Raw genomic sequence first — 14,292 nt, 5'->3', positions numbered from 1 at the left:
AATACTTCATAGGTAGATAATAATTTTTGAATACCTGGCTCCCTACTAGGCTTCTTCTTTCAAAGTGTTTTATAAATTTATAAATAAATAAAGTGTTTTATTTATGTATTCAAAAATTATTATCTACCAAGAAGTATTTTTGCCCAAAAAGTTAATCCCAAATCTAACAAGGTCTCTTAAATGCTTTCCAATGTTTACATTTTTAAAAGAAACTGAAGTACAATTGATTTCCAATATTCTATTAGTTTCAGGTATATAGCATAGTTATTCATTACTTTTTTAATTATACTCCATCTATAGTTATTATAAAGCATTGGCTATATTCCCTGTGCTGTACATTAATTACATCTCTGTATCTTATTCATTCTAGTTGAACTTTAGACCTTTACTTGAGAGTATCCTTTGAAAAGAAACATTAATGAGTAATTTAGAACCTCAAACAACCCTCAAATGCCTCCTTATTTATTTTTCTGGTGTGTTAGGCTCAAAACCAGGCCCCCTGCAGTGGAAACATGGCATCTTAACTACTGGACCACCAGCAAAGTCCCTAACCTCCTTTTTTATTTTTTATTTTTTTTTATTTTTTTTTAACCTCCTTTTTTATAGTAATTATTTCCTTGTTGTTCATTGCCGTCTTAACTACTGGAACCGCCAGGAATTCCCTCAAATGCCTCCTTTTCCCTTTCATTGTAAAATATAAGATAAACTCTGGATCCTTAGAGGAATGGCTGATTCCAGGACCAGAACTATCCAAGATCAGCCTGTGGTATCTTGTAACAGAAAGCAAGAAAGTTAGCAATGGCAAATGTATCTTGTCAGAAGTACACAGGAATTAACATAAAGGCATTTCCACTAGTAAAAACTGGACAATCTGAGCATCAAAAAGAAAAATAAATTTAAGTGATAGAAGGACATTGAATATATGCATTTCTGCTGTAATCCAGAAACAAAACAAAACAGTGTTCTTCAATCACACAATGAAAATAACTAGCCTGATGGGGAAAGGGATTCACTGGTGGCTCAAACAGTAAAGAATCTGCATGCAACGCAGGAGACTTGTGTTCAATCCCTGGGTCGGGAAGATCCCCTGGAGAAAGGAATGGCTACCCACTCCAGTATTCTTGGCTGGAGAATCCCCATGGACAGAGTCTACAGTCCATGGGGTCACAAAGAGTCGGGTATGACTAGCAACTTTCACTTACTTATGGGGAGAACAGGGTTATGGGATGACAACTCAAAGCCTATTCAACCTTCTAACTAGACCACTAAGAAAGACTGTGACAATCCTAACTAAACTTCAAACCTAGTGTAAAATATTTGTTAAATTCCTATTAATTAAAGAAATATTACAATAACTTTACAATGACAACAGCTTTAACAACGACAAACAAGAGCTACTTGATGGAAGATGGTCGAGGCTCCTGAGGTTGAGGCTTGCCATGAAGGCAAGGGAAAAACCACACAAAGCTGCGTTACTACAGGAGTCATCTCCAAGTCCTAGCTCAGAGGTAGAGGAAAGCAGGATGAGAGAGGGCCATCTATTGGTGTACAGTGAGAGAGCGCCATCTATTGCTGGCCTGAAGTATTTGCCTGTATTCAGTTCAGTTCAGTCACTCAGTTGTGTCCGACTCTTTGGGACCCCATGGACTGCAGCACCCCAGGGCTTCCCTGTCCATCATCAACTCCGGGAGTTTACTTAAACTCATGTCCATTGAGTCGGTGATGCCATTCATCCATCTCATCCTCTGTTGTCCCCTTCTTCTCCCACCTTCAGTCTTTGCCAGCAACAGGGACTTTTCCAATGAGGTGGCCAAAGTATTGGAATTGCAGCTTCAACATCAGTCCTTCCAATGAATATTCAGGACTGATTCCCTTTAGGATGGACTGGTTGGATCTCCCTGCAGTCCAAGGGACTCTCAAGAGTCTTCTCCAACACTACAGTTCAAAAGCATCAATTCTTCGGTGCTCAGCTTTCTTTATAATCCAACTCTCACATCCATATATGACTACTGGAAAAACCATAGCCTTGACTAGATGGACCTTTGTTGGCAAAGTAATATCTCTGCTTTTTAATATGCTGTCTAAGTTGGTCATAACTTTTCTTCCAAGGAGTAAGTGTCTTTTAATTTCATGGCTGCAGTCACCATCTGCAGTGATTTCAGAGCCCCCCCCCCCCCAAAAAAAGTCTGCCACTGTTTCTCCATCTGTTTGCCATGAAGTGATGGGACCAGATGCCATGATCTTAGTTTTCTGAATGTTGAGCTTTAAGCCAACTTTTTCACCCTCCTCTTTCACTTTCATCAAGAGGCTCTTTAGTTCTTCTTCACTTTCTGCCATAAGGGTGGTGTCATCTGCACATCTGAGGTTATTGATATTTCTCCCTGCAATCTTGATTCCAGCTTGTGCTTCTTCCAGCCCAGCGTTTCTCATGATGCATATAAGTTAAATAAGTTAAATGCATATAAGTTAAATAAGCAGGGTGACAATATACAGCCTTGACGTACTCCTTTCCCGATTTGGAACCAGTGTGTTGTTCCATGTCCAGTTCTAACTGTTGCTTCCTGACCTGCATACAGATTTCTCAAGAGGCAGGTCAGGTGGTCTGCTATTCCCATCTCGAAGAATTTTCCACAGTTTGTGGTGATCCAGACAGCCAAAGCCTTTCGCATAATCAACAAAGCAGAAATAGATGTTTTTCTGGAACTCTCTTGATTTTTCAATAATCCAACGGTTGTTGGCAACTTGATCTCTTGTTCCTCTGCCTTTTCTAAAACCAGCTTGAACATGTGGAAGTTCATGGTTCACACACTGCTGAAGCTTGGCTTGGAGAATTTTGAGCATTACTTTGCTAGTGTGTGAGATGAGTACAACTGTGTGGTAGTTTGAACATTCTTTGGCATTACCTTTCTTTGGGATTGGAATGAAAACTGACCTTTTCCAGTCCTGTGGCCACTGCTGAGTTTTCCACATTTGCTGGCATATTGAGTGCAGCACTTTCACAGCATCATCTTTTAGGATTTGAAATAGCTTAACTGGAATTCCATCACCTCCACTAGCTTTGTTTGTAGTGATGCTTTCTAAGGCCCACTTGACTTCACATTCCAGGATGTCTGGCTCTAGGTGAGTGATCATACCATCTTGATTATCTGGGTCATGAAGATCTTTTTTGTACATTTCTTCTGTGTGTAATAGATGTCAGCCTAATTGTAATTTGATATTTTAATAGCTGTCACCTGCCAAAAATATATATGACCAGTAACTGCCATGATTTTCCCATTTTTAACTGGGCTATGATGATGTCATTGCCCTCTGTTAGAATCCACATCAGTCATCCTAAAAGTTGTAAGCCAGGGTGCCACAGCATCAATGCATTCTGATTTTCAGGCTAACAGATCACACCATTACTACAACACCAAACTGGCTGCTGAACCTTAACAGTGGCCTAGTTTTAGCAATGCATGATTCTTCACTCTGCTAGTCAAGACTCTTCACTCCCTTCTCTAGGGAGCCCTGTAAAACATTTTACTATTCCTATTTTTCAAATCACAAATAGAAAAATTTCAGCAACTAGAAAATAATCATTATACATTTTATCGATAATAATCATGACATGGTGTTTAGCTCTTGTATCCTGTTCTGAGACTGTCTGTCCTCAAAGTTTGCAATGAGTGCTTCACAAAGAATCACCTGTACAGCAGAAAATCTCTCTGAATGCCTATCACAGATCTATAGTATTATCATAAATATTCATCCAAGTACCACTGAGCCTGCCTGCCAATGCAGGAGACTTTAGAGATCCAGGTTCAATCCCTGGGTAGGGAAGATCCCCTGGAGGAGGGCACGGCAACCCACTCCAGGATTTCTGTCTATAGAATCCCCTTGGACAGAGGAGTCGAGTAGGCCACAGCCCACAGGGTCGCAAAGAGTCGGACAAGGCTGAAGTGACTTAGCATAGCACAGCACACCATTTAGAAACTCGATCTCAAAAGTGAATTCCTTGATACTCAGGGATAATACAGTCAAGTCCAAACTCATTGTCTGAGCTGTACCATTTAGGCATGTTAAGGTAAAACATTTTAAACTCAATATTCATCTGAGTGAATATATTAAGGAGATCTTAAGGTTTCTACAAGCCAAAACAGACTAATAATCTTGATTACCTTCTTTGTCCTAACATTATTAAACATGATTTAATACTTATGAAAACCCACAACACAAATATTATCTCCATGTTACAAATAATGCAACAGAGGCTCCAAGAAAATAATTCAACTGAGATTGAGCTCATAATAGGCAAGGACAGAGCCAGTATCTGAGCACAGTCCTGATGTGATGAAGCTATGGAATGCTCCTCTATCATATCATCTACTGCCCAAATTACACAATGCTCAGATTTCACAAGTATTTAAAGACTTTAAAGCATATTTTAATAGTAATTAAAAAACAAATCTAACCTTTGAGAAATATATAAAAAGTTAAGTGGCAAATTATCTTAATCACCCAGGAAAAGATAATCAACATAATGTAGAAGCAAATATTTCATACTTCATATTCCATTTAATGCTCCTCTTCTAACCTTTTTCTTTATATGTTATAACTTTGACTGCAGACCTTCCTGTTGGAAAAAAATCTCGTGACATAGGGAGGAAAAAATGTCCACTCTCCCTACAGTTTCAAAAATGCCCAGAGTTTATGTGTACCTTAAATGCAATCTGATAACATAGCAGATTGTAAACATTCTAGAAGACACCTTAGTCTATTAAGTGTTCCTGCAATGCTTTCTGTATAAAGGGATCTTGTAAGGCACCAATTTACAACCCATCCACAGACTGCAACCATGTTATGTGAAAATAAATCTTTAATCTCCAAATTCCAAATCTAATTCTCATCAGTTACTTTAACTTTATATTTTTTGCTCTAGTAACTTAAAGAGATTAACTAGATTCATCTAGTAACTTAAAGAGATTAAAACTTAAATTTATTAGTATTTGATTAGTAACTAATCAATTAGTGATTGATTAGTATTGAGATTAGTAACTTAAAGAGATTAAAAACAATTGTAAGGTTTCTTTGCAAAACCAGAAAGATCAAGGACACTTCTATCATAGCAATAAGATAAAACCTAACTCACAAATTCTTTTTTAAACTAAAAAATTTGAGACTTTCCTTTAAATTATCAGAAGTAAAATAAATGTGATGCATTCAAATTTAATTCTTCAAATGGAAATATCTCTGTGATGAAATAAAAACTGACTACATAATTATTTTTAAGTTAAAAGCATTTAGACACACTACCAGTATTATTTGCAAAAGAAAAATTACTTTCTTAATCTTTTAATTGTAAAGAAATAACCAGAAATCTCTATTGTTTGTGTCATAATATTTTTCTCCTGCTTATAGTAGTGAGCGACACTATAGGATTAGTAGCATTAATGTGCTCCTCAGTGACAGAGATCCCATAGGACACATTCTCTTTAAAATATTTTTTAAAAATCTTAAGAAACAATAAGTGAACGTAATTCTTCTTACCAAGACACAAATTCCTAGAAACACTAAATTTTTATGTTCCTTAATAAAACTTTTTTACTTAAAAATATCATTTAATTTTCTTAGTTGCAAAGTATCTCCATGCAAATTATGTGTTAATTACAGAAGGAACAGCAGTAACTATACAGAAGAGAAAAACATCTTAACCAAATGATTAAAATTAACATCACTAACAAAAGGCCAACAGACTTCATGAACCTCTGGATGTGACACCCCAAGAACACACTGCTTGCTTACTATTCCAGCCCCAAATGGGTAAGCTCATCCTAATTACAAGGAAAAGCAAACAAACTCAAACTGAGGGGCAGTCTATAAAATTTCTAGCTTGTGTTCTCAGAAATACCAATCTGAACTGAGATAACCACTGAACGCTAATGTGAAAAGCAACTGAAGAGACTGAGGGTCAATGCAAAATGTGATCCTGGATTAGATTCTGGACCAAAAAAACAAAGGCAATATGAAACATTACTTGGACAACTGATGAAAGCAAAATATGAGATATAGGTAAAATGGAAGTATTTTATTGATTTAAATTTCTTAAAATGAGAGTTGAACTGTGAGTGTTTAAGATAATGTTATTGTTCTTAGGAAAAACACACTGAAGTACTATGGGGTATGCAAACTACTTTCAGGTAGTTCAAAAAATAACATGTCTATATATACGAGGAGAGAATTATGACATGAGGAAAACGCTGAAAACTGATGAATCTAGTAAAGAGCATATAGAAATTATTTTGTACTATCTTTGTAACCTTTCTTAAAGTTTGAAATTATTTCCACTGCCATGCATACACACTGAGGAAACCAGAACTGAAAGAGACACATGTACCCCAATGTTCATCACAGCACTGTTTATAATTGCCAGGACATGGAAGCAACCTAGATGTTCATTGGCAGATGAATGGATAAGAAAGCTGTGGTACAATGAGGTACCATTACATGCCAGTCAGGATGGCTGCCATCCAAAAGTCTACAAGCAATAAATGCTGGAGAGGGTGTGGAGAAAAGGGAACCCTCTTACACTGTTGGTGGGAATGCAAACTAGTACAGCCACTATGGAAAACAGTGTGGAGATTTCTTAAAAAACTAAAAATAGAACTGCCATATGACCCAGCAATCCCACTTCTGGGCATACACACTGAGGAAACCAGATCTGAAAGAGACACATGCACCCCAATGTTCATCGCAGCACTGTTTATAATAGCCAGGACATGGAAGCAACCTAGATGCCCATCAGCAGACGAATGGATAAGGAAGCTGTGGTACATATACACCATGGAATATTACTCAGCTATTAAAAAGAATTCATTTGAATCAGTTCTAATGAGATGGATGAAACTGGAGCCCATTATACAGAGTGAAGTAAGCCAGAAAGATAAAGAACATTACAGCATACTAACACATATATATGGAATTCAGAAAGATGGTAATGATAACCCTATATGCAAAACAGAAAAAGAGACACAGATGTACAGAACAGACTTTGGGACTCTGTGGGAGAAGGCAATGGTGGGATGTTTCAAGAGAACAGCATCGAAACATGTATATTATCTAGGGTGAAACAGATCACCAGCCCAGGTTGGATGCATGAGACAAGTGCTCGGGCCTGGTGCACTGGGAAGACCCAGAGGAATTGGGTGGAGAGGGAGGTGGGAGGGGGGGATCGGGATGGGGAATACATGTAAATCCATGGCTGATTCATGTCAATGTATGACAAAACCCACTTCAATACTGTAAAGTAATTAGCCTCCAACTAATAAAAATAAATGAAAAAAAATTTTTTTTTAATTTGAAAAAAAAAGGAAAAAGAAAAAGAAAGCTGTGGTACATATACACAATGGAATATTACTCAGCTATTAAAAAGAATGCATTTGAATCAGTTCTAATGAGTTGGATGAAACTGGAGCCTATTATACAGAGTGAAGTAAGTCAGAAAGAAAACACCACTACAGTATATTAATGCATATATATGGAATTTAGAAAGATGGTAACGACGACCCTATATATGAGACAGCATAAGAGACACATATAAAGAACAGACTTTTGGACTCTGTGGGAGAAGGCGAGGGTGGGATGATCTGAGAGAATAGCATTGAAACATGTATATTATCATATGTGAAATAGATGACCAGTCCAAGTTCGATGCATCAAACAGGGCCCTCAAAGCCAGTGCACTGGGACAACCCAGAGGGATGGGATGGGGAAGGAGGTGGGGGGCGGGGTTTGGGGCGGGGACACATGTACACCCGTGGCTGACTCAGTCATTGTATGGCAAAAACCACCACAGTATTGTAAAGTAATTAGTCTCCAATTAAAATTAATTTAAAAAAAGAAAAAAAATTTAAAACTATCCTTAATATTAAGTAAATATTAAGTGAGGAGGTTTTCACTATAAACAACTAATTGATAAAATTGTTTGACAAAATGGTATGGCTAGTAAAAGTGCTTTAAACTAGTGCTTTAAACACTACGATAAGGAGCTGTGCCAGACTGTAGATCAATACACAGTTTTCTTCAACAACAAAACTCTTGCTATGAAAAAAATGTCAGCTCTACTAAACTGCACTCAGTCACATTCTGGCACAACCTGGTAACAAAAAGTTTATCTAGTGGCACTGTACTTCCAATAGTACAGTGTACTTTGAATGGATGATCTTATATGCCATCTTTTTGCAATCACTAAAACCTTAGAATTGTGCACATGCATTTGGAATAACACACACCACATTATCGCAGTTAACTCTGGGTAACACAACTGATGGTGCTTTTTTTCTTCTTCCCATTTTTTGGAATGTTTCTACAGTGAACACAGGTTTTTTACAAGAAAAAAGGAAACGTTTTAAAAAGACTAAGTGAAAAAGAACTAAATAGCACACAATCAGATTTCTTGGAACTTGAATCCTATGCCAAACATGACATTTTTCTTAACTTTACATACTGCCAAAATTTTTCCAAAAGGACTCACTTACAGCTGATCTTGAAGCTCCACAATTATATATTCTAATTGTTCCTTCTCCAGTTTATGAGCCAGGTCAGAATCTTCAATCCTCTGTAGTAGTATTTTATTCTGAGCGACAGATTCAGACAGCTGGTTCTCTCGAAGTTGTAAGAGTTCTTCAAGATAACCCTGGAAATAACAAGTGCAAAATTCTAATATGTATCTTGAAGATAAATGCTGAGTAGATTAAATGTTATTCTTAGCTATGTTGTAATGAAATAATTTCAAAGTATCACTGAAGAAATGGTAAATAAAACAGCTTTAACTGAATTAAAAATTTAACATATGTTCTCCATTATTTAAAGTTCTCTAAAGTTCAATAAAGTATGTTTATAATTTAACATAAAACTGAGTTAAAACATTATAATTTCTAAGCTCTGCAACAGTGATAAACACTCTAAACGCCTTCAGGCTTCAAAACAGACCTAATTATATAATGATTAATTAAAAATCTGCCTCTTAAGTGATTATTTTTCAAAAACAGTTATTAACATTTTAGCATTAGCATATTACAGGAAAGCAGTATAATGTCTAGGTTAGGCCTACAGGGTAAGGGACTGTCTCATGTCATATTACAGTTCTACTACTTATAAACTAAAGGTACTTGGGTAAATTATTCAGTCTCTCTGGGACACAGCTTAGTTTAAGCTATGCATGATTATTTGTAAACATCAGTAATTAAACAACACAAATTCCCAGCACCTGGATTCACTGCCAGTACTCTCAGAGTCACATGATGTCTTTCTGATCACATCCCCTGTTCTCTGCAGAGACAACAACATCCTGAGATTTGTGTTTATCACCCCCTTGCTTTTCCTTCCAGCATCACCACAAACGTGTGTCTTCTTAAACAATACACTGTTGAGTTCGGCTGAGTTTTATCTATATTCTTTTGCAACTTGCTTTTTCATCCAGGGATGAGTCTCACTACAGGTGGTACATTTACTCTCAACAGCGCATAGTATTCTGTTGTATGATACTGCAGCTTATTTACTCACTCTATCAATGGCCATTTAGATTATTTTACATATTTCTTAATATAAACAACATTACTGTGAACAGTCAGTTGTATGATACCTGGTACAGACATCTGAGAGTTTCTAGGAGACATGACTAGGAGCAGAGCTGCTGGGTCATAGGCCTTAGACATCTGCGCACTTACTAGATAATGCTGAACTGTTCATGCCACAGGTTTTAACACTAATCATACCCCATTTGAGTTCATGTGACTGTGTATTAGTATCAAAGTTATACTGAATTCATAAAATCAATTGGAAAATATTCCTTCTTTTCCTATTCTCAAGAACAGCCAATAGAAAATAGGAATTACTGCCTCTTGAACATTTGGTAGCATCTACCTCAAAAACCAAACAGGTCTGGTGATTTGAGGGGAAGGAGGGGACAGATTTTGAACTACTTGTTTAATTTCTTCAATGATTATAGGTCTGTAAATTTTGAGAAGTAGTATTTATAAAAACTCTTCATCCAAATTTTCTAAGGTACTGACATAAAATTGATAAAATTATTAATAAATTATGGGAGGGGTCTCCCTGGCATTTATGGTCATACTGTCTATTCTCTTTTAATTCTTAAAATTGTCTATCTGTGCCTCAACTCTTTTAAATTTAATTATGGTTGATTCTATCTATTTAATTTGTATAGATAATCAGCTTTTGGTTTAACTGATTATGTACCTCTGTTTATTTCATTAATACCTGCTCTTATTTTTATTATTTTGAACTGGTTTGTTGTTTTTGTTTACTTCTTGGATGCTTAGCTCTTTAATTTTCATTCTTTTCTAGGATAAGTAATTCTCCAAGTACTGCACAAGTTGCACCTTAGTACTATCAGTGTGCATTGCTTTCATTCCTCTTCATTTCTAAGTATTTTCTCATTTCTTTTTGACCCATAATTTAGAAGACTTTATTTTTTTTAAATCCCCATTGGTGTACTTTAGGTGGTGGTAACTTTTTCTATTGAATCTAATTTTACTGTATTGTGGTCACTATTGTATCATTTTTGTACTTGCTGTGTGACCTAGTATAGCCCATAAAAAATGGAATAGTTGTCCCATGTATGCTTTAAAAGAATGTGCATTCTAACTGTTAGCATTTACCGTATCTCTAAAACATAAATTATTTTTGGCTGGGCTGAGTCTTCATCGCTGCGTGGGCTTTCTCCAGGTGCAGAACGTGGGGTACTCGCCAGCTGCGGTGCCTGGGCTCTCACCAGAAGGTGTAACGGCTTCTCTTGCTGTGGAGCATGGGCTTCAGGGTGCACGGGTTTCGGTAGTTACCCCCCAGGCTCTAGAGCACAGACTTAATAGTTGAGGTACATGGACTCAGTTGCTCTGAGGCATGTGGGATCTTCCCGGATCAGGGATCGAATCCAGGTCTTCTGCACTGGCAGTCCACTAATAAAAATTGTAAATAATGCATTCATCGACCGGCATGTGGATTCTTCACCACTGAGCCACCAGAGAAGTCCCTACCATAATTTACATTAAGCCTACTAGCTGCATTGCTCAAGTTCATTACATCCTTACCAGGTTTTGTCTGTTTAATCTGTAATTATTGGGATGTTAAAATTTTCTACTATTATTATGGGTTTATTCATTTCCCCTACTCTATTAATTTCTATTTCATATTTTTCATGGCTGAATTTTTAAATGCATGTAAGTTCAGTACTGTTATAGATTGCTGGTGAATTCTTCTCTTTTAAAAAGGCAATATCTTTCTTTAGTCTTAATAATACTTTTTGTCTTTTGATGTCTAGTGTGAATTATACTGATATAGAATTATTTTGGTTAGTATTTGCTACTCTATTTTATCCTCCTAGTTTCAACATTTTTTGAGTCACTATTTTATGCATGCCTTTTACAGACAGACTGCATGTCACTAAAACTTATGATTTAAAAAATAAATTTAAGGCAAAAACTACTACAATATTGTAAAGTAATTAGCCTCCAATGAAAATAAATACTTTTAATAAAAAATAAAAACAAAAAAATAAATTTAAGAGTTTGTATTTTTTCCTTTACTTTTTAAATTATTATTTTTTTGGCTTCTCCATTTTAGCTTGTGAGAACTTAGTTGCCTGACCAGTGGTTGAAACAGGGCCTTGGGCAGCAAGAACACAGAGTCTTAACCACTGGACCACCAGGCATTTTCAAGAGTTTGTCTTAATTGGCAAGCTTATACCTTTTCTTTTATGGCAATGCTGACTCTTGGTTGTATTGAGATTTCTGTTATTTTGTGTTTTTTTTAAATACTATCTTCATTTTTTCTCATTTGCTCTTTTCTATTGTAATAATCGCATTTTCTTTATTTCTTCTCTTTCTTATTATCAGTTTAAAAGCGAAATATTCTATTTCTTTAACTGCAATTTTGGAAACGGGCATATACCTTAAAAAGGGTGTCTACACTCCTTTTACACTACACTACTTATAATACATAGATCCTAAGAGGCTTTAACTTCAATCACTCTCTGTCACCCTTTCTGATACTATTAGACAGTGTTTAGCTCCATTTTACTTCCTAGGGAGGGCTGAAGCCAGACCTGAATGTTAAGCTTCCGGTATTTTGTAATTCAGTGGTTAAAACACTGCTATTATTAACAATTAAATTATATAAACTTAGTTAAGTAAACTGTATTGAAAAACAAGGATTAAGTAAACTGTATTAAAAAAAAAACTACTCAAAATAACCACTACTTAAAATAGCTACTACTCAAATAGTAATAGTTGAGTAGAAATAACTACTCAAAATCCATCACTTCCCAAGTATTTTACAATAGTATACTATCACTATCTGTGCTCTTCAAGTCACAGTCACTGTATTTCTCTGGGAGAAAAACTATGTAATTGTGAGCTACTGTGCATCTCTCCCTTATCTTGCATTCAGTAACATCAAACAGGTAGTTTTAAGTTGGCCATGACGGGAGTATTTATCCCAGAGAAATCAGCAAATGAAAGCAAATCAGAGCTCATCTACTTCCCCTGCAAAACCAGTTCATCAGCATATTCCAGAATACCACTGCCAGCCCATAGTGGCATTAACACTGCTGCTGCTATCTCACGTAGTCAAGGTTTACCAACTTCTGTGCTTGCTCTGCCACTGTGCATCTCATTCCTGTCTTTGAGGTTCAATCTCCAACTTGAATGATAGTGGGCCTCGATTTGCTGTGCCCTGCTGGTATTAAAACACAGGTACCTAGGTTAAGGGAATGGCCCCTCACCCCCACCCCAGGAGTTTGTAATGGCTTTAACTCATTTCACCCACTTGTTTTTAGGCCCTTCCTTGTTTATACAGTCCTTCGGTTCAGTTCAGTCGATCAGTCACGTCCGAGTCTTTGTGACCCCATGGACTGCAACACACCAGGCTTCCCTGTCCAGCACCAACTCCTGGAGCTTATTCAAACTCATGTCCATTGAGTCGGTGATGACATCCAACCATCTTGTCCTCTGTCATCCCCTTCTCCTCCTGCCTTCAATATTTCCCAGCACCAGGGTCTTTTCAAATGAATCAATTCTTCCCATAAGTTGGCCAAAGTGTTGGAGCTTCACCTACAGCATCAGTCCTTCCAATGAATATTCAGGACTGATTTCCTTTAGGATGGACTGGTTGTATCTCCTTGCTGTCCAAGGGACTCTCAAGAGTCTTCTCCAACACCACAGTTCAAAAGCATCAATTCTTTGGCACACAGCATTCTTTATAGTCCAACTCTCACATCCATACATGACCACTGGAAAAACCATAGCCTTGACTAGATGGACCTTTGTTGACAAAGTAATGTCTTTGCTTTTCAATATGCTGTCTAGGTTGGTCATAGCTTTTCTTCCAAGGAGCAAGCGTCTTTTAATTTCATGGCTGCAGTCACCATCTGCAGTGATTTCGGAGCCCCCCAAAATAAAGTCTGTCACTTTTTCCATTGTTTCCCCATCTATTTGCCATGAAGTGATGGGACTGGATGCCATGATCTTAATTTTCTGAATGTTTTCATTTTCTGAGTTTTAAGTCAACTTTTTCACTCTCCTCTTTCACTTTCATCAAGAGGCTCTTTAGTTCTTCTTCACTTTCTGCCATAAGGGTGGTGTCATCTGCATATCTGAGGTTATTGGTATTTCTCCTGACAATCTTGATTTCAGCTTGTGCTTCATCCAGTCCAGCGTTTCTCATGATGTACTCTGCATAGAAGTTAATAAGCAGGGTGACAATATACAGCCTTGACGTACTCCTTTTCCTATTTGGAACCAGTCTGTTGTTCCATGTCCAGTTCTAACTGTTGCCTCTTGACCTGCATACAGATTTCTCAAGAGGCAGGTCAGGTGGTCTGGTATTCCCATCTCTTGAAGAATTTTCCAAAGTTGGTTGTGATCCACACAGTCAAATGCTTTGGCGTAATCAATAAGGCAGAAGCAGATGCTTTTCAGGAACTCTCTTGCTTTTTTGATGATCCAGTGGATGTTGGCAATTTGATCTCTGGTTCCTCTGCCTTTTCTAAATCCAGCTTGAACATCTGAGAGTTCACAGTTCACAAACTGTTCAAGCCTGGCTTGGAGAATTTTGAGCATTACTTTGCTAGTGTATGAGATGAGTACAACTGTGCAGTAGTTTGAGCATTCTTAGGGATTGGAATGAAAACATTAAATGTTTTCTAGTCCTGTGGCTACCGCTGAGTTTTCCAAATTTGCTGGCATATTGAGTGCAGCACTTTCAAAGCATCATCTTTTAGGATTTGAAACAGCT

The 14,292-nt window shown here is 37.0% G+C and overlaps 1 protein-coding gene across 7 annotated transcripts in view; it reads right to left on the bottom strand.

The window, feature by feature from the left end:
* RUNDC3B (RUN domain containing 3B) overlaps positions 1-14,292 on the bottom strand; it is a 156,123-nt gene that overhangs the window by 42,002 nt on the left and 99,829 nt on the right. For all 7 annotated transcript variants that reach the window (XR_006334842.1, XM_043871731.1, XM_043871726.1 and 4 more), the window contains one exon: positions 8,517-8,674. Coding sequence is in view for 6 of the 7 variants with exons in the window: in XM_043871731.1 (XP_043727666.1) it covers positions 8,517-8,674 (158 nt within the window). In the remaining variant the exon portion in view is untranslated. The remainder of the gene's footprint in view (positions 1-8,516; positions 8,675-14,292) is intronic.

Source organism: Cervus elaphus, chromosome 18 (genome assembly GCF_910594005.1).
Source record: "Cervus elaphus chromosome 18, mCerEla1.1, whole genome shotgun sequence".
NCBI classification, from domain to species: domain Eukaryota; kingdom Metazoa; phylum Chordata; class Mammalia; order Artiodactyla; family Cervidae; genus Cervus; species Cervus elaphus.
Note: the sequence above shows the minus strand (reverse complement) of the source record. Positions and strands in the feature narration are given on the sequence as shown.